Genomic DNA, 22,870 nt, shown 5'->3' with positions numbered 1-22,870 from the left:
GTAAAGCTAATTTAGTTAGGGACTTTATTTTTTTTTTTTTAACAATTTTATTCCGTGTTTTCTTTATTTCAATTTCCTATATTCAAATGAGGGGGTGGAGTTTTTTTCTGGAGCCCGGCTTGTAGTGCAGCAACCGTGTGAGTTCACATTTGTATCTCACAAACTACTCCTCCAACCTTTATTCAATTCAAAAATACTTTATTGTTCTTAAAGGGAAATTAAGTAATTAATTAAATTAGTGAACGATCACAGCAACGTGTTTTCCCCCCTTAGCTCTGTTTGGTGCAACTAGCATCATGTCACGAATCAACTGGGTTCACAATCATTATGAAAAATTGTTTTGCAGGCAATTGTGAAGGAGATTGGAGAACTCTGAGATGATAGGCAAGGGTTTGCTAATGAAACTGAGCAACATGATTTAACATTTCTGTTTTGGCTGGTGTGGTGCCAAAATCCCTGACAGAATTTGTTTCTCCTGGATCAGCACAACAGGCTTTGCAGCCACTAATTCAGATATGTCAAAGTTTGCTGTCTCTCTGGTCTCTGTGCTCTGACTGGACCCCTTCTAAAGAGTAAACTCCACCTCCTTATGGGAATATAAGAGCATGAAATAATACTATTCTGAAATAAAAACAGATCTAAAAAATAAGAATATAAATTAGCTTTACAAATGTGTTACAAAGTAAAACACCATTACAAAATGCATGGTTAATTGCTAAATCCTGTAATTAATACAGAAACTCCACATTAGGAAAAAAAACAACCTCTATTTTGTTAATTATTCAGTGTAAAATCCTATATTTTAGGCTTCTGGTCGCTGTTGTTGCTGGTAAGCTTTGGTTTTGTGTGTGCTCAATTAAGAGTCTTTATGTTGATCTTCATTTGGATTTATAATCCTGAAGTTATTTATTTCCTTCACAATGTAAATTATCTTTCCATTTCAATTTAGACTAAAAAAACTGACAAATCCAAACCGAGCCAAAAACGTTTGCTCCTTCCCTTTAACAACCCCTGAACTGAATCACTTGACCTTAAGTAACCTCATCTCTCCTCAACGTACTCAGTGCCCAAATGAAACATGTCTCTTAGTAGAGATAAGCACAGGAATCAACATAAATGGCCCCTAGAGGTACATTTATTTATTTGCACCCCAGGTGTGGTTTATGGTGTTCAATGAAAGGTTTGCAACCACTTGACTGCACGTTGCCTGTTCGGCTTCGGATGAAGTTTGCCAGGACTTTGAATCTTTGTTTTTGTCTGAAACAACTCTCCATGTATGTGTATTTAAGTTAAAATATCAGATTAAAGATAATTTATTTTAGTAATTCCATTCAAAATAAGGAAAATGTGATCGTGACTGATGAAAACTCAAATCCAGTTTCTCAGAAAATTTTATATCAGATTAAACTAATCAAAAATCGATGTTTTTATCATGTCCGGCTTCTGAAAAGTATATAAGGGTGTCAAGTCAACAGTCTTCCTCATAGGTGTTGCCTATCGACCCAGTGAACTCAATTAACCTTTCCAGGTGTTATGAGTTAATTAGCTGATTAGCTTGTAACACCACAAGTTACCATTAATGACTTTTTTGACATTAGTATAATTTTTCAATGACACTTACTTTTGAGTTGATTAATATGTAAGCCGTATTAAGCAAAATGACAAGAAACAAAAGCTTGGAATATGTCATACTGAGTTTTGCTTTCTGAAATAACTGGCAGGAAATATGTACTTGCAAGGTTAGAAGATAAGCTCTGCGGTCAACATGTTCAACAATTTTAAGTCGACAATATTAAATTATGTCGATAATGTTCAACGTGTTTTTGCACCGCATGCAGTTGACATTATGAGGCTGTGCTTTGTAATTTGACAAAATGTGAAAAAGTTCAAGATGTATAAATACTTTTGCAAACCATTGCCATATATATCACATACTTACATTAAATTGGAGCAGTCATAATGTTGCAGTGCTGCTTTGCTGCTGCTGCTGCAACATAAGAAGTGACAAAGATATAAACTCGTGATATTTCTAATCAGACTCACTGCACAACTGGGGAGGGCCATCTAGTTTATACAGAAGAAATGTCTGCTACCCTTAGGTTTAAAGATTAAATCAGCAGCACCGACCTTTAAATCAGAGAATTTTTTTTATTTTTTTTATTTTTATTTTTTTAATTTGTTTACATGCTGGTCCAGAGGCCAGAGGAGCAGGTTTACTCATCATGCCAAAACTGACCATCCCCAGAGCATCATCTTAATCAGTCAGCAGGAGACTAAAACTCACAGCTGCTATCCTGTCTTTGCATGTCTTTCTTTCCTTTCTGTAGAGGACATGTATCACAGGAGGGGAGTGGCTTAGATGGCCTTGATTCATGAATGACAAAGCGGACAAAACAATAGTGTTAGGAATGTGCGTGGTTGATGGGGGGTGGGGGGTCGAGAGGATAAGATTAATCGACCTAATATAGTTCTAAGTGCAGATCTATGATATTTTTTATTGCTGCATGGGCTAATAAACAAACCAGTTCCTCACCTACAGCGATCTGCTTTTGGTTGCAATATTTGCGGCGTATAAATAAGGTGCCTACAGCTGATTGGTGAAAGTATTGATCTGTTTGTTTAACTCAGCTGTCCGCCGAGCACTCTTTTTGCTAAACTATCCCCAAGACACCGTTTCCTTCAAATGAGATCTGGCCAGCATGTGGGTTGGTGCACACAGTCGACCTTCAGCAGCACTACATTCCCAGAACTCCTCGTGGAATACCGCTGCAGCAAGATGAGAAATTTTCCACTTTCCCACAGACGCACTACAGCCAGTCTGGCAAGTGTGATATTTCTCATGGTAACGGATGAGATCTTAAGTGCTGATGCTGTGTTGTTGTTTTGGGAGCGCGATAAATAAGTAAATGGATAATCCAGGGAGTGGAAGAAATGCGGGAAAAAGTGGAAGGAGAGAAGAGCAAAAATGCAGTTGACATAAACCCAGTGAGTGCAGATGTGCGAGGCTGTGATGTGTGAAGATGTTGCAGACTGTTGTGAGTGTGGTCCTCTTTGTTTTATCGCCCACAGCAGAGCTCTCAAGCTTTTTCTGCAGCATGGCTCTGAGGCACAGCTTGGCCGGCCACAGTCCTTTTTGCCCACACGAGGGGCTTTTATCGATCAATTTGCATTTTTTCTCTTTTATGTTCTTCCCTCACGTAATTGGTTTTCATGCTCATCGTCTTGCAAGGACGGTTTGTTCACAGATTAGATGCAAGGTGTTGTCGGATTGCTGGGATGTTGCTGTCAACACAGTATTTATGCAGAAAGGCTCGAGTTCAGTTTCAATGTGTATATAAAGGTGCATCTCAATGAGTTAGAATATTATAGAAAGGTTCATTTAATTCCACATTTCAACTTAAAACTTGCATAACGTATAGATTCATTCCACACAGTGTTTTATGTCAGCGCTATAAATATTTTCATTTTGATGACCAGGGTTTCACAGCTCATGAAAGCTCAAAACCAGTTTCCTAGAAAATAAAAATTTTCAATAGAAGCATTGAGAAGTTTTTTTTTTATTTCAAAATATGGGCCTGTTGAAATTGATATGTGTATATTACAGTACATAAAGCAATAAAACATGTCTATGTGAGAAATATTATATTAAATGTTCCATTTTTGAAATAATCAAAATCGCAGGACTGGATAATTTTTTATCTGGAAAAGGATGGAATTTTAATATGGGAAAATGCATATGAACCCTGCATAAATCTGGTCAGTGGAGTGGAAGTGTGATTGGGATTTTATCATTTTCTCAAGGCCATTGACTGGTTCTCATGCATTTTTTTCCTACCACTCAACTTTCCCTCTCTGAACAGGCAGATTCTTTAGTAAATTACCTTTTGTTGAAGATTTCTATGACTTTGTGTTGGACAACTGTCTAGTATGGAGAATTCCCTGTGATTTAAAGTCTTAATATTAGTCCTTATTTATGAAATTACTCGCACTCAACGTTACTCTTTGTATATGAAATTAGATTTTTTGAGAGCTTAAATTTGTGTTTTCATGAGATCTGAACTATAATCATTAATCAATGAGAAACTAATTGTATGACTATATAATGAAATTATAAGTTTCATGTTTTGAATAAATTTTCTGAAATAAGTAATATTTTCCATTGATATTCGTACCCTATGTAAACCTATGTGATACATTTCTATTAAATCATCTCTCCCAAATCTACCATTCAGAATGGCATTTATTCATTCCTAAATATCCCATCAAAGCTTTTTTCCCATGCTGTCTTCTCCGAAACAGTAAATCGCTCATGTTTAGGGCAAGGTTCATGTTTTTCTATGACGCATCTCTCAAATGAGCTGAAGTCTTGTTGAAAACCAGAGCGACAGTCTTGAATGTCCTCTATGCATGTCATGGGTAATTTCTTTTCCCAGGACGTCAAACCATTCCTTCTTCTGGCCCATAAACTATCATGGTCCTGGTATTTTCCCTGGCATAGACCTCTGTCTTATCTTCCTTCAAGAGGCTGCCTCCTTCCACTGATGTAATGGAGGTTGTCTTCCCAAGGTATTGTCATGATTAATGCAAGTCTCACAGTTTTTGTTGCACGTTCTCTGTGAGCTTCTCTCTCTTATATTCCCTGTTTTTTTTTAGAGCTTTCTTCCATTTCCCTTCTTCTCCTTGGTACCTTCTATTATGTAAGTAAGCACAAGTGCTGGTGGTTCAGGTGGTGCCCCAGGGCCGCTGCCATCTCGTCTTGGTTACGCTTAGAGGGACATGACAAATTACTGCTCACACCCCATCGGGCAAGAACTCTCAGGGAAAGACGCATCAGAGGTGGAATAGGAGAAAAAGGAGCTAGAGAATCATAGGGCAAAGCTGGAATAATGGAGTACCCTGCTGAGCTATGGGAAGGTCAGACAGGAAATATGGTAATGTGCAAAGATTTTAATATGTACGTCAATGTTTTGTTCCCATGTGGTAGTTAAAAGGACTTGAGCTGTGGACAGAAGTAGATGTGGAAGTTTGAAGTTGAAATTTCTCATATTATGCTCTTCTCGCAAGTTTAGTGAGTAGAAATTCTACTTTCTTTTAGCAAAATGCCTTTTTTGTAAGAGGGAATACAAGGAATCAATGTGGGTTAATCAGATTAATTAGCATAAAATAAGATGAGAAGCAAAAGTTCAAAGTTTGTTTGAGTGTTTGAATTTTTTTTCCTCTCCCAAACTGATTATGTTAAACCAATTATAGCCAGAGAAAGATTATTAAATACTTATCCTTATGTAACATTTTAATAAGGAGGCTAAGTCTGTGTTAACTTATTTACATACCAAATCAAAGAAATTACTGACATCAGAGAATATAGTTAGTCTTTATCTATCTTACATTCACTTCCCTTTTGAAGTACAGGAGAAGGCGACTGAACTAGAAGACAAAATGTTTAACATTGTAAGCATGATCAGAAAGTCCACTGGCCTTGGAAAATTAGGATATGGCACCAAAGGTTGGAGACTCAGTTCAGTCAAGTTTACAGACACCCAACGGAAACATGAATGTAATTAATTTCAGGCTTTTTATTGATTTATTTAAACTGTTTTTAAAGTATGCAATAACATGGCATACAGCTTGAATGTTTTTTTTTTGTTTGTTTTGTTTTGTATTTGAAGAGAGTACAAGTTGGCATTCATTGTGGATTTTCTAAGTATACACTAAAAATTTGGATTAGTGGCTCTCACCAAGCCGCATATCCAAGAAAGCTCATACTTTTATTGCTATCACCAATAAAAGTGATAGCAACCGGGTTTTTGACATGTTGCAGTATCCTGGTGGAAGCAGCCAAAACATGGATGCATTATAGTGAACATGGTCAGCAACAATACTCATATAGGCTATAAATGTTGTACTAAGTGACCCAAAGTGTGCCAAAAACTATTTTAGTTGATCAGTTAATCAAGAGATCGGGTCGCTAGGATGAAAGGTCACCAAGGGTGATGGAGGTTGTCCATCGTACCCTAAACTCAACACTGATAGTCTAAACTCTTGATAGGAGTGTCCATGCTTTCATGCTGTTACCCCAAATTCTGACCTCATCATCTGAATATTGCTATGAAATCAAAAGTCAATAAACCAGAGAACCATTTTATTTTTTCCATTTCTGGAGAGTCAGTGGGAGTTTTTACCCATTTCTTATTACCTGACAACAGAGCTACCCTTCCACAATAGGCCATCTTTTTTGAGATATAACTAATGGGAACTTAAGCTACTTTGACTTTCTGTTATCTCAAACTGATTTGCCCCTTCTACTTTTACATCAAATAGCTAACTTTGCAAATACATCTGCCACTCACTAGCTATTTCCTCTGTTTCAAGCCGTTCTTTGGAAACCTTTGAGATGACGGTGTGTGAAAATCTTAATAGATCAGCAGTTTCAAAAATACTCAGACCAGCGTGCCAACTATTCCATTTTCAGAGTCAGAGCCTCTGCTGCTTGGTACATTCACTATGAAGGCTCACTATGTTTACATACATAAATCCATTGTGTTGCTGCTGTACCTAATTAAGAGGTATGAGAGATGATGAGCTATTATGTCTAATTTTGACTGTGGATTAGTGCACCCATCAGTTATTTTTAAAATAACCGCAGAAGTTGAGTTACATAATCCTTCCACCCAGGAAAAATCAGCTCCTTTTCAATGCATTTTTAAAAGCTTGGTACGAAAATGACATTGATGCTGTATCATGAGTGTATATGACCCTCCGACCAGAACCGTATTGGGTTTTTTTAGTAGAAAAGCATGTCTATAACACCTCCTGCAGAGGGGCCAGGTGACTGCGTGTGATTTAAGATGGAGTTCCCTTGCATGTTGGGGTTATCGGTGAAGAATTAATGGCAGCCAGCGGGATATATTACAGTGGTGCTACCCAGTCGAGCCATGTAGCAAGGCCATACATAAATCATAGCAGCAAAGTGACTTGGACAAGCTGATGGGTGAATTGCTGCTGCCTGCATAGGCCCAATATCGACTTTTTCCCTTTGCTCCTCTCCTAAATCATAAATTGTGGAATATAAATGGCCTAATTATTCCAGCAGAGAGTGAAATTAAAGGCATTCCTTTTTATTGCGTCTTCCTTGCAGATGGTGGTCTGATCTTGCGTAACTCAAAGACTGAGGAAAGTAATTTGCGGGTCCAGATATGAAATCCTGATCAAATTCTTAACATGTTGTTGATATGACAGTTGGATAAATCCATCCTCATAATGGAAATAAAAATGATGCCGCCAAGGCCCATTGATGCCCTTGACATTCCTTGCCTCAAAGCCCTTACATAAAACTGAACTGAAGGGGTTATCAATCACCGCAAGAAAAGCCTGGGGTCATTATTTAGACATTAATATGACAAAAATCAACATTTGAAGTAGAACAGAAGCTTTATTTAACACCTGCATTCACTTATAACTAGAAAATCCTTTTTTTTTTTCTGTCGTCCTTGTCCTGTTATCTTATGCTGAACCTAAGACTTTAAAGCATTCTCAATTCTCAATTCAATTCTGGCGCACAGCCTTCAGGGCTGTTGAGACTGTCGGTCCCCACTGCTGCTGGCCCATTAAACGCCACTGCGACAGGAAGCTTAGCAGCAGCCAGGCAATGCTGGGATACACTGGGATCTATAGATCTGATAAGAGATAGTGCTGCAGTTTACAAGTGCCTCTCCAAATGATACTTCTGCTGTTCAAAGAGAAAGAGGGGTATTTCAAACTTTCATTAGGAACCCTCTATACGCCCTTGGACCACTTTAGCTTTCCTCCCCTAATTATCGACGCCAGCCCCAAGCCCAAAGCAAACAGGCAGCTGCGAATGAGTGAGTCACAATCCAGAAATATAAGCAGGAAGGGTGCATGAGGAGCTCCGCAGGGCCTGTATTCACTGTGGGAGAGCTGTTGAGCAGAATTAGACGTCCTTTTATTTTAACTCTGTGAAATCTAAGTTGGAGGTGGGGTTTGTCCTCAGGATATTTTATTTACAGATTTGCTTGCCCTCAAACATTAAACATTAAAGCAACATACTACAGTAACAGGACCATTTGCATACCCCCATTCTACTTGTCTCAAGTTTTTCCTTTTCTCAAGTTTTTGATTTGGTATGAAAAAATAATTCCCCACTTTTTAATATCCATTCAGACAGGAGATTATAGAGTTAATTATTTTTATCTTGCCTTACAAAAACCCTTTTAGCGTCTTGAAAGGCATTTAAATCCAAAAATCATCTAAAAGTTGTGAGATGTATTACTATTTTTAGGGTGAATGCTGTGAATGAGTCTCCATGGAATCCCATAGTCACTAGTGGTGTAGTGATACAGTAATTTCACGATACGATATACAATATTCTGGTCACGATACGATATGTATCACAATATTTGTTGTTATACAATTTGCTACGATTCAGTGCATTTTTATAATTTTCTGAAAGATTTTAGGACAGAGTAATTTTAGTGACATTTTGTGTTCCATAGACTTGAATTTAGTTAACTGAAAACTGATTAAAAGCACCAACTACACAATACCTGACTCTGATTGGACAGTCTAACAGTCTGCAGCTGGACAAAATGAATCAAAGATGCAGTGAGAGAATTAGTTTCTGTCATTTAATTCATGTGGATTTGACATAAAATTCAAAAGTTTAAACAGTAATCCAGGAGCAAAGTGGGTAGATTATCAGCCTTTGTAGACTCTCAATATGCAAATGATTGCACTTATGTTTTTTTTTTTGGACACTGTGGCTGCATTTTGGAGTAAAAATGCAGCTACAAATGCAGTCTTTTGGACTATGGGGAAAAAGGGCTTTTGTACCTTGGCTCCCGGAGTTAGCCGTGGCTGTAAGCTGTTTTCTTCTAACTGCTAAAGTAGTGGGACCCCTATGGTTTAACGGATCGATACTCGTGGATGGAATATCGATATTTTCCGAGGGCGGAAAATATCGACATATATATCGCCAAATCGATTTATTTATACAGTCCTAATAGTCACGCTGCTCAAAATGTCTTTATTAGCATCAGCACACTCTTTATTAAAGAAGTGAGGTTAGAACTAAACATGGGGAATCTGACAACCAACTGTTCTGCTTTGTTGAGTGCAGCATCATTCTTATCATGTTGTATCTACTCTGGCTACGTGGGTTTATATGGCCAAAAAGAGTGTTAGGAAACACTTTTTGATGCATTTATTGTTTAAAAGATCTGATCACAGCATCATAAAACCCAAATACTAGTGTAAAATTTGAAATGTATAGAAATTATGTGAAGGATATATATACAAATATTGACTTGAGATTCCCAGTTATAACAAACAGGCTCTCCTGAGTCTGGAATAGTTCTTCCTACATGATGTCATGTCCACTTAAAACTGCCACAAGAAGGATCAGGTGTGTATGAAAGTGGAGCCGGGTTTCTCTCTGGTACTTAAACTGTAGTTCAACTCAGATTCCCAAAAACATGATTGGAATGTTTGTGGTGGTGAAAGTGGAGCAGTTGAACTGCAATATACACAAAACGTTTAATCTCGATTTGTCTATATTGCTATATGAAAATGAGCATAAAATTAAACCCTACATGCTTTGCTATATTAATAACTGTATGTTTTGTCTTTTTATCATTCATTTTAGCACAAACAAATTAGTTTGGGTTGTTATCCTGCTGATTGACATACTTCCCCCTCCTAAATATTAGCTCTTGATATGAGTGATGTCACTCACTGCTCAGGGCGCGGCACCATCACTTTCAGGGTGGTAAAAAGTTGTCAAATGCATCATCAACCTTTTTTTTTTTAATCACAGTGGACCCCTACCAATTAATTCACTGTACATTACTTGCTGACTTCTCTGTGGAGCATAGCTGCAAATTAATCACAGAAAATTCAGATTTTATTTCTAAAATATTAAAAAGAAAATGCTGTTTGGGAAGCTGACATACCTAAGCACAATTCTACATTACGTTCTGTTAGTTGATGTCTGCAAAGCAGCCAACCCAAGAGTGGCATTGATTTTTCTAGCTGCTAATTGTCTGCACCCCCAAGAGCATAGATGAGGAATACTGTATATTTTAGGTTCTACTGTGGCTAAGACTGTTTCCACAGTGTGTAGTAATACAAATTCACAGGTGGCTACAGTCCCTAACCAATGTGGATACGAGGGTTGTACTGTATTTGCATACTTACTCATTGGTGATCAGGTACCTCAATGCGCTGGGCGTATTGTAAGCAGTGAAAGAAAATATGTCTGTGCGTCACAGCTGGCCTCTGAAGCATTTATTTAATTGACAGTTAATAAAAATGGAAGACATAGGGCATAGTTTTGTGTAGTTTATTTTCCCCCCATAAAGAGTTGGTAAAAGACAGGTCCATCACTAGATGTGTACAGTGCCTTGTAAAAGATTTTCCACTTTTTCACATTTTAAAGACTTTTTTTTTTTTAAGACAAGAAAAGTAACATTGGAAGGTGCATAACCCTGGAAGGACCTTGAAAGAAAGTGATGCATTATCGTCTAAACTCTGCAAAAAAAAAACAAAAAAACAATAATCTGAAAAAATGTGCTGTGCATAGGTACCCAGTTTCTCTTGATCTGATACCTCTAAATGCACAAACCCAAATAGGTGCCACATGTGGCATGGTAAAATATGGAAAGGTTCAGAGGGTATGTATACTTTTCCAAGGTACACTGCATGTGTTCCTTCTGCATTGATAACCACTCTGTGGATAGAAAACATGCTGTTTATTGGGAAGTCAGGCTTGGGATTATGAAGAAATTCCCAGATGATGCAGCAACACAGGAAGACTCAGTTTCTTTGGTTCGTCTCACAGATGTTACTGTGGCAACTGGACCCAACCTGCCAGGCAGCCAGCCATACTGCGTCATCTTATTCCGCCTCTTCTTTTTGTTTTTGCACAGCGAGTTGATCATTCCTATTGTGTCTTTTTGTTCTGTTTTGTACCTCTCTGGGCATTGAACAGGTAAGCTTTCTCTGCACTGTTCTTTTCCACACTCTTGTATTCTTCTCTCCCATCACACCTATCTGTGCTTTCATGCAGCACGCACGCCTCCACACACACATTTCAGTCAGCACTCTTTCTACAATCCATTTTCAAGGTCTCTGTTCATCCCCCTCCCCCTGCTGTTATTTCCGCTTACTGTGTGTGTGTGTGTGTCTGTGCGCGTAGGTGGATGTGGGAGTAGTTCACTTCACCCCTTTGGTCAAGCCTCAGATTCAACAGCCCTTCAAGCTGGTGGAGAAAGTAGTGAGGAATGTTTTCCAGTTCCGTCGGAAGCACTGCCATAAAGGAATCAGGTGAGCACAGTTATAAAACTTGTTGGGTCTTAGAAGGCCACTATGCTCAAGTTTTTACTTTTTAATTTTGGCTCGTCCTCATCTGTCATTCTCAATCTACATTTTTCATTCTGCGCTCTGACAGCAGTGCCTTCATCTCATCATTAATTAGGCTGCTTTTTGATTTACTTTTTTTTTTTTTCGCTTCGTGTACTCAGCGCTCTGACAAACGCAGATTTTAAGCCTTTCTGTAACCAAACCCTTAACAGTAAAGCAACTTCAGAACTCTGTTCAAAAACCAGTAGCAACAAGCCCACTCATCCACATGCATGCAATCGCTGCCCATCGCCCCCGTGGTTGTTGGGGAAGCGTGTGTAGGCCTGGGTAACAAAAAGAACCCAGGCTGTGTGAGAGAGCGGTAATTATGACTCACTGAGGTGGCACAGGAAGACGAGGCAGACTGTTTTATGCTAGAGCAGTAGGTTGGCGGCAGCTGCACCAAATTTCAGAGGCAGCCTTCAGCACTGATGCATCTTAAGAGTCTCTGCAGAGTCTGGAAGTGGCTAATGTTCTCTAGCGGACTAAAGATGAATATAGATGAACATTTTCAGACAGAAGAATGTCTGGAAACTAAATTCACAAGCTTGTCTGCGTTGAATCTGATATAAAGAAAAATGTAAATCAATGTTTGTTTGTTTTTTTATGTCCAAGTGTTCGATCGCTGACACTCCTTCACTCCTTGAGCCGTGCAAAAGAATTCACACCGTTTAAACTTTTGCCATGTTGCAGTCACAATTTATGTCATTGGGGATTTTATGTACTAGGCCAACACAAAGTAGTACATTGCTATGAAATGGAAAGGTTTCAAGATGTTTTTACGTTGCATCCATTTGCATTAAGATCTCATGAGTCAATACAAACAGCTACCTTTCAGTTCAAGAACAGCTGTTAGTTGTTTCAGCCATGCCACCATTAGCTTAGCACATAGCCTGAAAGTTTTTCTCATTCCTGTTTGTATTTTATCCCATGATCTGTCAGATTGCTGACATCAATGTTCAAATCTTGCCTCATATCCTTACCTGGCCAGGTTTGTAGAATACGCCACTAATAGTTGTCCTGTCGACAGATTCCTCTATTTAAAGGGCAGACGATACTCGATTTTATTCAGGGATGTCAGAGAAATCACTGCAGAAAGCTCTCGCTTTATGTCTACGTCGCATACAATCTCATTATTAAAATAGTTTTAAAGTCTGCGGTCTTAACATGAAAAAATACGAACAAATTCAAGGGAGGTGAATACTTTTGCAATTTGCTGTCGGTTGCAAGGGAGAAAATTAATCATTCATGAGCAGATTCTTTGTGTGATTTCGATTAACTCCTCAGATTTAGCAATAATTGCTAAGGAATAATATATTTCTGTTTGAACTTTGAAATGCCATTAAAACGGCATGAATATTAATACATCAAAGCCACCTGAATGTAGGAATCTGTACCAGCGTGTCTCCTGCCATCTGTCTCCAGAATGCTGTTTCCGGAGGCGTGCCGCTTGGAGCTGACGGAGGAGATGATGCAGAGGGCAGACGTGGACCCCGTTCTGCGCCCCACCGAGCTCACCATACCCCACATAAGGGCCTTGTCGGATGCCTACGCTCACCTCTGCGCCAACGACCCCAACCTCTTTAGCTACGACTTCAGAGAAGAACTCAGGCTGAAGCACCTGGGGAGGAATCACCACACTTCAGTGGACGCGTTTAAGGAGATGCCGAGTGCTCCGCAACCGTGCTGAAAACAAGCATGAAAACCAAAAGGAGCCCACTAATAGCCTCTGCTAGCGCAGAAAGACAACACATTGCTCTTAGCCTTGACATTTCCACCTGGCACAGACATGCATTTTTAAACATTCTCTTTGCACCCAGGGAGAAATAAGTCATTCGAAACACATGAACGGGTGTACGAGCGGTGCTTGCCTTCCATGCATTTTTGGAAAGGGAAAGAAAGCAGCTAGTTGCCCGTAGCAGCTCCTGCCGAGTAAGTATCTCTTTATGTCCCATTTCTTTTTTCATTTCTGTCTAACACCTTGTCCTGTGGGAGCTGAAAGAAATGTCAGTGCTTTCAGGGTGATTTAGAGATCGGGAACATGGCAGCTCCACATCCAGGACAATTTTTTTTCATTCAAGTGTGTATTGCTCCATCACTTGGGAGACGGACCTTAAAGGGTTGCTGAAATTGCTGTGAATTTGTCAGCTCAAATAAAAAAACAGACAAAATAAGGATCAGAACTCATAGTAAAATAATTTTTAACCGTCTTTTCTGGGGTTTTTTTTTGCATTCTCTCAATAAATATTTTGATTACGTAAGCCGTTGTTTGTACGTATGCCAAAGCTACCAGTAAATGAGCCAATATATTACCAGTGAGTTTGGTCTTATCAAATTAAAACGCTCTCTAAGCAAAACGTATGTTGTGAATAAACTCGAAGCTGTAGTTATTATTCAAATATTATATGAAAGTGTTTTAAATACTCCTCTTTGAATATTATAGCAGGTTTTTACCAGCAGAACATGGCGCTGCTGCTCCCTGCCAGTGCGACAGATGGTATGCTTGGGTTGACTTGCCAGAAAGCGACTTGGTTCCGTTTTGATGAGTGATGGGTGATAATCTCTTGCAGCAATGGAAAATTCACATGCATCGATATGCTGCGTTCTGCAGTTCACTCTTTGGCCTTAATGAAATCCTGAGTGGTGCAGTGCAATGCCGAGCTTTTATTTTGGTAAGTGAGGGAACGTGGCTGATTTTAATGGTGAGAAATTATGTCATGCAGAGGAGCAGCAGGGTAGTGATGTGCTAATGAGGTATGGCTGTGCAGTGAGGCAGACACCTCTTTGGACGCTGCAGTATTTTCATGAGGTCTCTGAATGTCAGATTCCATGCATTGTGCATCAACAACGTAATCATAGGGGAGTTCTGTCTCATCAGCATTTCTGTTATTAACTCGATAATACTAAACAGGCATTTAAGATTTGTTTGAACTGCATGCAAAGCAGGTTTTGTCTCCAACTGGATCATTTAGCATCAGACTGCGCCCTGCTTTTTCTAAATGCAAGCACATGATCGGGTTCCTGTTAAAAGGATTTTATGTGATGGTCGAAAACATTGAAGAGCAAAGACAATACCGGGTTTTACAAGTAGCTACTTTTAAGAATCCGACTTCGCCCTGAGTCAGCTTTTTTGGGTTATGTCTTTACCATCCAGAGACCTTCATTTTTAGCCAATCTTGCAGATGAGCATGTTTCTATCAGGGCCATTATTTTGTAGCTGGCAGTTCTGGTGTTGCCATCCTGCTGGAAGGTGAGCCTCCGCCCTCGTCTCCAGTCTTTTGCAACCTCTAACCGGTTATCTTCCAGTCTTGCCCTGTATTTAGATTCATCCACCTCACCATCAACTCAGACCAGCTTCCCAGTCCCTCCTGAGGAAATGTATCCCCACAACATGATTCAAGGTAGTGTTAGTTTTCTGCCATGTGATATTAAGCTTGTAACCCAATGAATTTATTCTCATTTGGCCAGCAGACCTTCTTGACCATATTGTGGGTCTCTGCCGTTCCTCTAGAGTTACCTTTTGGTTGCTTCCCAAATATATGCTGTCCTAACCCGACCTATAAGTTTAATTGGATGGCCATATCTCAGTAGGCTTTCAGTTTCATACTTATCTTCTTCACAGCGGTGTGTGTGCTATGTAATGCTAGTCAATGACATAAAATCCCAATAGAATACACATGAATATTATGACGATATAACTTATGGAAGTTAATGGAGCAAAATCAAAAGGCTGTCCACTGGGAATAAATAGCTTGTTAGCATAAAAAACCATGCATAGGAGTAAAGCTTCTCCCAATCTTATATTTCTGTGCCCCACTTCTGTCATAATTATGCATTCTATTGAGTATGTACCTTTTTCCATCTAAAGAAGGACGTGGAATCCTACATGACAGCCAATCAGGGACCACGCGTCAAATTGAGATGAGACACTTTGCGTCCCTGAACTGCTTCACCACGCAGCCAATAAGAAGGAAGTTAATGCAGAACTGAAGACACTAGTCTCTAGATGTCATTCACAAGATGAAGCTTTTTATTTTATAAAACATTTCCATAAGAATAGAGCATTCACATTCATTGGTATACTAGCATTAAAAGGCAAGGTAAAGTTGCACACAAGAGAAGTGGTTTGCCTTTTTTTGTTTTTTTTGTTTTTTTTAATAGTACCTCAAAATGTAGATTTATTCTATGGCAAACTGGCTACAAAAATATCAACAAATTTATTGCAAATTCCTGCCATATTTCGTAACTGAACAGTGTCACAAATGCCGCATGCAGAAATGTTAGGAGAGATTACAAATGTTGATAAACATAGGAATTAAAACAATCTTCAGTGACACAACCAAATCCAAAAGGCTGCTTTAAAAATGAAGCAAGGAAACGGGACTTTTTAGCATCTTTTTTTTTTTTTTAATTTAAGAGCCGATCAGATCTGTAGCCTAAAGTTCAAGCAGTCACCCAAAAAGCTTCTCAACCAAGAATAATCCAAGAAATAACTTAAAAAAACAGCAGTAATGATATCAGAACCTGTACAGGTAAAAAAATAATTCAAATATGTAGGCAAACAGTGTACTTTAGTGCACAAAATACAGCAAAAAAGGCTTAGTTTTGTCAATTTGCAGGTATTTTTTTAGATTTGGGCTAAAAAGTTTGGCCTGTGCAGCTGATAAGGTCTATGATCACCTAAATTAAATTTGCCCCCGTGATCTACAGCGTTTGGTTACATTACAGTAAATGCATCAGGCAATACGAACTCATGTGGAAACCTCCTGTCTGAATAATTTCAGTCCCTGCATAGGAAACTTGATTCTTTCTCCATACCCTGTCACTATGTATACACTGTTGGTTCACCCTCTCTGTCAGCACTCCTCTGTAACTGACAGCCGAGGACATTCTCCCCATTTTTTTTTTTTTTTTCCCACAGAAAAGGTCAGAAATCAAATCAAACCTGCCAATCAGCCCAAGATGTGGAGAGGAGGGGAATGTAATATGTCTTTTAAATGGTTTTGGGGGGGGAGGGGGAGAGAGAGAGAATAAAAAGAGGCGAAGCTGAAAAAGTCAAAACGCTTGCACAATGACATCAGTGCTTGGAGGATTTGTTGCAGTCATCAATGGGGGAGAAATTGTCTCACCTCTCCACTTCAGGTGGAAAACCCAGGTCTGCCAGCTAAGAGATCATTTGCACCTCACCCTCTGTGGCAGGGTGTCAGACTTAGTGACTTCCGAGTTCAGGCACAGCTTCACACCCTGCCTGGCAGTGACTGCTGTAAGCCACATGGGTTTCCCCACTTGTAATGCTGGGATTTTGACCAGCCCCCTCACCTTTATGACCTACCTGTGGGTCAGATACAGTATTTTTTCCACTCTGCCCATATTGGATTCTAGGTAGACATGGTATTTCCAGAGTCTGTCGCACAGCTGTCAGCTCGGTCAAAGAAACAGTCTTCGTTCACTACGGATGTCAGGCTTTGGACGCTGAACTCTCTTTCCAGCAGAGTGTTGAGGTCCACAACACCACAGGGTGACACTGAACCAGTCTGACTATCCAATGACCTAGTCTGGTTCTTCAGGTGCAACAGCGACTCCTGGTTTCTCTTCATACTGTTGGTTTTTCTCTTAACTCCGTTGTAGTGTCTTTGCAATGGCTTGTGTTGGATCTCAGGAGTGTCCCCAATTCCCTCTGGTTGGACACAAGGTGCCAGAATGCATTTCGACACAGCTTCTTCCGACAGCTTGAGATGGAGGAACTGGGCTTCGATGGCACTTGCTGGGGAACTGCTGTCCCCACTGTCCCTTCTCGCGCCCCCCTCGCTGAAACCGTCGTCGTCCTCGTCGCTTAAAATGTCCGACTCCTTCACAGAGGTGGAGCGAGGTTGTGAGTCAGACTCTTGGGCCTGAGACCAGTTCTGGGGGGCGGTGGAGGCCTGAGAGTCAGAAGAGGCGCAAGCTGGAGGAGCGCTAGAAAAACTGTAGGTTCCACTACTCAGGCTGCCGTCGTCTGAGTCGGGTCCTAACTTAGGATTCCCGGCCTGGAAGGAGACTTCCTCAAGTGGCTGCTTACACAACCAGGAAGCTCTGGAGGATCCTGATAAAGAAATAAAAGGTAGTTAGAGGACATTAGTGGCAGTCTCTATCGGAACAAAAACATTTAATAAAATATACAATTTGACCTTAAAAGCAAGATAATATCTCTATTGAAGTTCATAATGTGAAACTAATGACTTTTAAATGAGCTTCCAGTTCTGGTCAGCCTTCATCGGATGTGAACTCTTGTCCAGACCTCTGTGAATGACCTCTAATGGCCGCCAGCCAAGTCAAACCATATTTCTAACCAGGTGGTGTACCAGGGTCTTACATTTCAGAAAAATTTTAAGTAACTTGTGATTGGTCACAATTTTGATTGTCAATTTGTTTGTGTTAAAACTTTAACAATTGATGTTAATTTATTGATGTGATTGTGTCTAAAATGAAAGAATGGACTCATACAAGAGCAAGACAGATTCCAGTTTCATGTCTGATGCTTTAAGAAAACACCTTTAAAATAAATAGATGCTGACTTGCACTTTCAGACCATCGTCCACATCTGATCATCAAATGCAGGTGTGACTGACATTAAATTGTTTGTCCACTTGTAAAATTTCAGCCAGACTATTTTGTTTTTCCTCTTTAAATCTTTCTTTTTACCAGGACCTTGCAGTAAAAACCTTTTTCCTCCCCTCAGTGTCTGACATCTCTGCCCACTCAAATACATTGACCGTGTTCTCATTAAGTCACTGAAAATACAATGGTTGTACGCACACGGCCTGATTGCGGACCTAATAAGGTGTTCCACTTTTTGTGCTAAAGATGTAGTCTGACTACATCCAACATGTTTCTGAAGACTGATTAACAAAAAAAATCTTCCCCAAATTTCACCTTTTGGATAGAGATCAGAGTTAGGTCATAAGATATATTAGGCTTCATAGAATCCCTTAAGCTCCTGATAATTTTAATTGATGTAGTATTACTTTGCACATTCATTTCCTAGTCAAAAAAAGTTGCATGAATCTTTTGTTTTTGTGTTGAAATGTATTCAATCAACAGTAAATACATTTTAGTTGTTGGTACAACATGATTTTAGACGACGGCTCTCAACTTTGCAGCGTTTCTAAAAATTAGAATCTTAAGGAAACAATCAAAAAATAAAAGATACAGAGGGATTTTGAATAAAAAAAATAATAAATAAACAGTCTTCCCACTCACCTAGTTTGGCGGAGGTAGGCAACGTTTTGTGTAGAGGCACCAAGCGCTCCTTACAGCTCTTCTCCAGCGTTCCCTCGCTCCTCATGTTCCTCCTCACATTCTCCCTCAGGATGGAGCGGATGACCTTGATGACGTTGACCTTGTTCTCGGGCACACTAAGTAGAGGAGAGAAGAAAGTGGCCAAGTAGGCACAACGAGACTTGATTTCAGGAACCGGATATAGAAGACGAGGATATGTGAGGCTTCTCTTTGTGTGTGAAACGATTGATTTGATTCATTAGAAGTGATTTCAATTTCACACTATGTAATATGAATTACCAGTTTGGTCACAGCCCTCAGTCACCAGTGTGCTTGTGAAAATAATTTAATAAATGCTGACACTGCAGCAGGGCATGGCAGTCTTCTGTAAAGCGTCTGAAGGAAAAACAAGGAGCTTTTGAATGATGGGCTCCTAACTGTTGCTGGGAGAGGCAGGTGGAAAATTATTAACCAGGTTACAGACTTCCACATTTTTTCTATATTACTGAGCAAATTTCTATTTATGATTAGAAGCTGTATTCTAATCTGTCCAGCTGCCACTATTTTCTAGTAGATTGACTTTAAAACTGTTTTTTTTTTTTTTTTTCTAAAACATGACCTAATATTCAGTAATAAATCAGCTTGTCTATTTTTTTTTTTCAGGGATCTACTAGATTTAATTAAAATGTATTTTCACATCTTTAAATTTTACTTGATGAATATATTCGACCTCGGACGTTTTATGGAAACACGTTTCAATCCATTCCCGAAGTCTAATGACAAAGTTGACAAATTCTAATTGGATTATTTTTGATTGTGTAAATATCAGCCATTTTGACACGTTTACAGCTAGATATGTTTTTGTTACTGTTTTTAAGTTTCTATACAGTTTTTATATCAAATACTATGTCAGATATACTGCTACAGGTTAACTTTTTGGATTAAGATTTATGTTTGGAGGAAACGGGTAATTTCTTTACCCAGGTCATAGGTTAATTAGCAAAACCAGTCTGGCTGGAAGAGAGATTTGTTCCCTCTATCAAGTTCTGGGCCTGTCCCATTAAAAGGAGGAGCCCAGGAGAAATCCCGTTTCTCCAGTCACCTCAGCTCTTATTTGGACGTAAAGCAGCAGCTCTACTCTTAAGGCTGAGTCTCAATTTCCAACTGAAGATGCGCAAAGTTTGACCTTTCCAATCAGGAATGACATTTACAAGCTTGCTAAATTATCAAAGCACCTGTAGCTGTGAGGGGGCAGGGAGGCCCTGTACATTTTAGACTACAAGAAAATTCACTTCTGCTTGGCGATTTTTAAATAAGCCTGCTACCTCCACATGAAAGTCTTTATTTTTTTGTTATTATTGAATAAAACACATTGCAAATAAAAATGTTGGTTTTTGAATGGAATTTTCTTTGTTAGACCATTTTGCTTCACCAAAGTAAAAATAAACAATTTTCTATTTTATTGGGATTTTAACTGATCAACTCCATACAGCAGAAGAAAAAAAAACAACACAATTTTTAAGTGTGGCATGCATTATTAATCTACTTTACATGCACAGACTTTTTTTTTTTCTATCAAAAAAAATCCCCAGTAAAATATGTAGCTTGAGGTTGTAATGTTAGGAAATTGGGGGGAAAAAATTAAGAGAGAAGAGCCCTTCAGTAGAGCATCCTTCAGTGGATAAACCAAACTATAAATTCATAAAAGCATTAACATCAACTAGATGGTAACTCTGACCTGCTACACAGTTGGAAGACCGTCTCCGGTCTGCCTTCCACTTCAGACCGGGAGTGAATCAGCTCCCAAATGCAGCTGCTTTCCGTGCCCGTTCCTGGAAAAAGAGATGGACAGAGATGGGGGGGGAGGGGAAAGAAATGAAGCCAGAGCTTCTAATCAAACAGTTCAAATATGTTTTATGCTTTCAGAAGGAGATAAGAAGAGGGAGGGGCATTGAGGCTGGAATGTGAAAAACGGGGCAGTGTGAGGAGGGGGGGTATTGTGGCGATGTGCCAGCTTCTTACCTGCAGCGTTGCCCAGCCTGACCTGCAGTGCAGACAGAGGAATGAGCCGCCGGAACTTAAACGGGTCTGAGTCGCCGTGACAAAGAGCCGAACGAGGATTCGTCTGGTCACGGAGCAGAGACACACAAAGCCATGTTGGAATAAAAGGAGAAAATGCAACTTTTCAAACTAAACACACTATTTGTGTCGTGGGAAAGTATAACAGATGCTATTCTTACCATTTTCTTCTTCAGCTTGCAGTTTTCCCTGTAGACCAATATCACCGCTTTCTTGAAGACTGGTGGGGGAGAAGGGGGAGAAAAAAGAAAAAAAAAAAAGCACATCAGCATCTTAGGTTTTGACTGCAAATACCTCCTGGGATCCCACAGAAGCATGTCAACTGCCAGTTTGAAGCCTTAAGGCATACATCAGCATTACAGCTATGGATATTTAAATTCAAAGAGAGTCTCAGTCAGAGCGCTGCTCACATGCGCCTCTGCGCACTTCTCCGACAAACCAAATTCACTTGTTCTACACGGACTTTAATTGTGCAAACATCCAAGGATGACACGCTGCGAGACTCACCAAATACAGTAATTTCGGGATCTTTTCTCATGCGGCCCAGCGATGGATGAGGGTTGAGCCAGACCACTGAGGAATGCATGAGAAACTCACCCATGGAAATCTCTGTGACCTGACGGGGACAGAAGAGGAAAGTTCAAAAGTGAGCCGAGGATGGAGAAGGAGAACAAGCTGCACGTTCATATTTTTTTGCAGCATGTAAATAAAACAGCTCTCATGCATTTGTAATCGGCCAAGCTCATAAATTCGGTTGAGACCACGTGCATCTCCACTATTCTGACATTACGATTACAGATCTTATGTGGAAACGCAGATTCACCTCCTTGTCGAGGCCCGTCTGCTCCGCAACCAACTGGTCAAACACGGAGCCGAAATCCTCGTAGATCTTCTGCATCTCGTTGATGTGGCTCGCCACCTTCTCCATGGCCTTCAGAGCCTCTGCAAGGGCACGCAACACATCAGGGTTTTACATGCTGTATTTGGTGTAAGATTTGATACTTGATCATTGCGTGCATTAAATCAAATCATCGAGAAACAAGTGTGAACGAGTGCAGATTCTCAACCGTGCATGTGTTTTCCTACCGGTGAGGTGGTAGTGCTCCTCGCTGTCCGCATCGGTAAGGGAGACCAGCTCTCGGAGCAGCAGGGGGTACTTAAGGACCCTCTGCACCGGTTTAATCAAGTACGACTCCAGGGTGGACGAGTGCTGCTTAGTAGGGTTCCTTGCATCCAGGAATTGTTTAAAGGCCTGATCCGTCTTTGCTGTAATTTAAAAGAAAAAAGAGAAATTCACATGAGTTATTTCACCACTTTATTATCATCCTTTGAGTTTCCTGATGGACCAAAGTTGAATCTACATGTGTGTCTCAGTAAATGTGAATATCATGAATAGTTGATTTATTTTGGTCATTACGTTCATTAAATCTAAGTGCAACTTATAAAAAAAAAATAAAAAAAAACATTAGATCTTCAAACATTTATTATTTTGAATTTTCATACTTTCATAAATATGTGTATGTATGTATGTATGTATGTATGTATGTATAACATAAATAAAACCATGAAAAACAAAAATATTTTAACTTGGAAATGTCCACCAGCAGGTGGACATTTATGAGTATCTGCACTCAAATCTTTGTTGGGGTCCCCTCCAATATAATATGACAGCCTGTGGCTATGCGGTGTTGCTCTTGACCTTTGACCACTGAGCTACAGTCTTATCCTCTTTCCCTTTAATACGGTTCGATGCTTCTGACGTGGTTTCTGGATCCGGATTGTCACAACTGGAGCCCATTTTCCAGAAAACTCCTGAATCACAAACTCCAGCCACTGTCTGCATTTTGTGAATCTCACAGAAACTCTTGAACAAACTTTAATTCACAATCCCCTTAAAGCTGGATGTTGTTCTTCTTGCTTGTGCATCTTTTATAATTGCACTTTTTTTCTTCCACTTAACTTTCCTTTAATATGCACCTTTTTTCTCCAAATGACCTTGAGTGGTGTCATTGACAGCCTGCCCCCATGATTATATATAATCTAAGACTACATTTTTATTGATTTAAGAAACCAGACTTTAGATTTGGATTTGCTGTAAAGCACGGTCATCTAAAATAATAAC

General features: G+C 39.6%; 2 protein-coding genes across 3 annotated transcripts in view; one reads left to right on the top strand and one right to left on the bottom strand.

The window, feature by feature from the left end:
* The window catches only part of tfb1m (transcription factor B1, mitochondrial), a 35,451-nt gene extending 19,025 nt beyond the window's left edge, over positions 1 to 16,426 (top strand). For both annotated transcript variants that reach the window (XM_007549126.2, XM_007549125.2), the window contains exons 7-8: positions 11,210 to 11,337; positions 12,838 to 16,426. In XM_007549126.2, coding sequence (XP_007549188.1) covers positions 11,210 to 11,337; positions 12,838 to 13,102 — 393 coding nt within the window. In that variant the 3' untranslated portion in view covers positions 13,103 to 16,426. The remainder of the gene's footprint in view (positions 1 to 11,209; positions 11,338 to 12,837) is intronic.
* The window catches only part of tiam2a (TIAM Rac1 associated GEF 2a), a 44,385-nt gene continuing 36,936 nt past the window's right edge, over positions 15,422 to 22,870 (bottom strand). Inside the window, exons 17-24 of the mRNA XM_007549122.2 lie at positions 21,835 to 22,014; positions 21,572 to 21,690; positions 21,256 to 21,364; positions 20,910 to 20,968; positions 20,692 to 20,794; positions 20,408 to 20,501; positions 18,652 to 18,806; positions 15,422 to 17,494 (exon numbers count right to left, since the gene is read on the bottom strand). Coding sequence (XP_007549184.1) covers positions 16,791 to 17,494; positions 18,652 to 18,806; positions 20,408 to 20,501; positions 20,692 to 20,794; positions 20,910 to 20,968; positions 21,256 to 21,364; positions 21,572 to 21,690; positions 21,835 to 22,014 — 1,523 coding nt within the window. The 3' untranslated portion in view covers positions 15,422 to 16,790. The remainder of the gene's footprint in view (positions 17,495 to 18,651; positions 18,807 to 20,407; positions 20,502 to 20,691; positions 20,795 to 20,909; positions 20,969 to 21,255; positions 21,365 to 21,571; positions 21,691 to 21,834; positions 22,015 to 22,870) is intronic.

This window comes from Poecilia formosa, unplaced genomic scaffold (assembly GCF_000485575.1).
Source record: "Poecilia formosa unplaced genomic scaffold, Poecilia_formosa-5.1.2 Scaffold30, whole genome shotgun sequence".
Classification (NCBI taxonomy): Eukaryota; Metazoa; Chordata; class Actinopteri; order Cyprinodontiformes; family Poeciliidae; genus Poecilia; species Poecilia formosa.
This window is presented reverse-complemented; position numbering and strand designations above follow the sequence as displayed.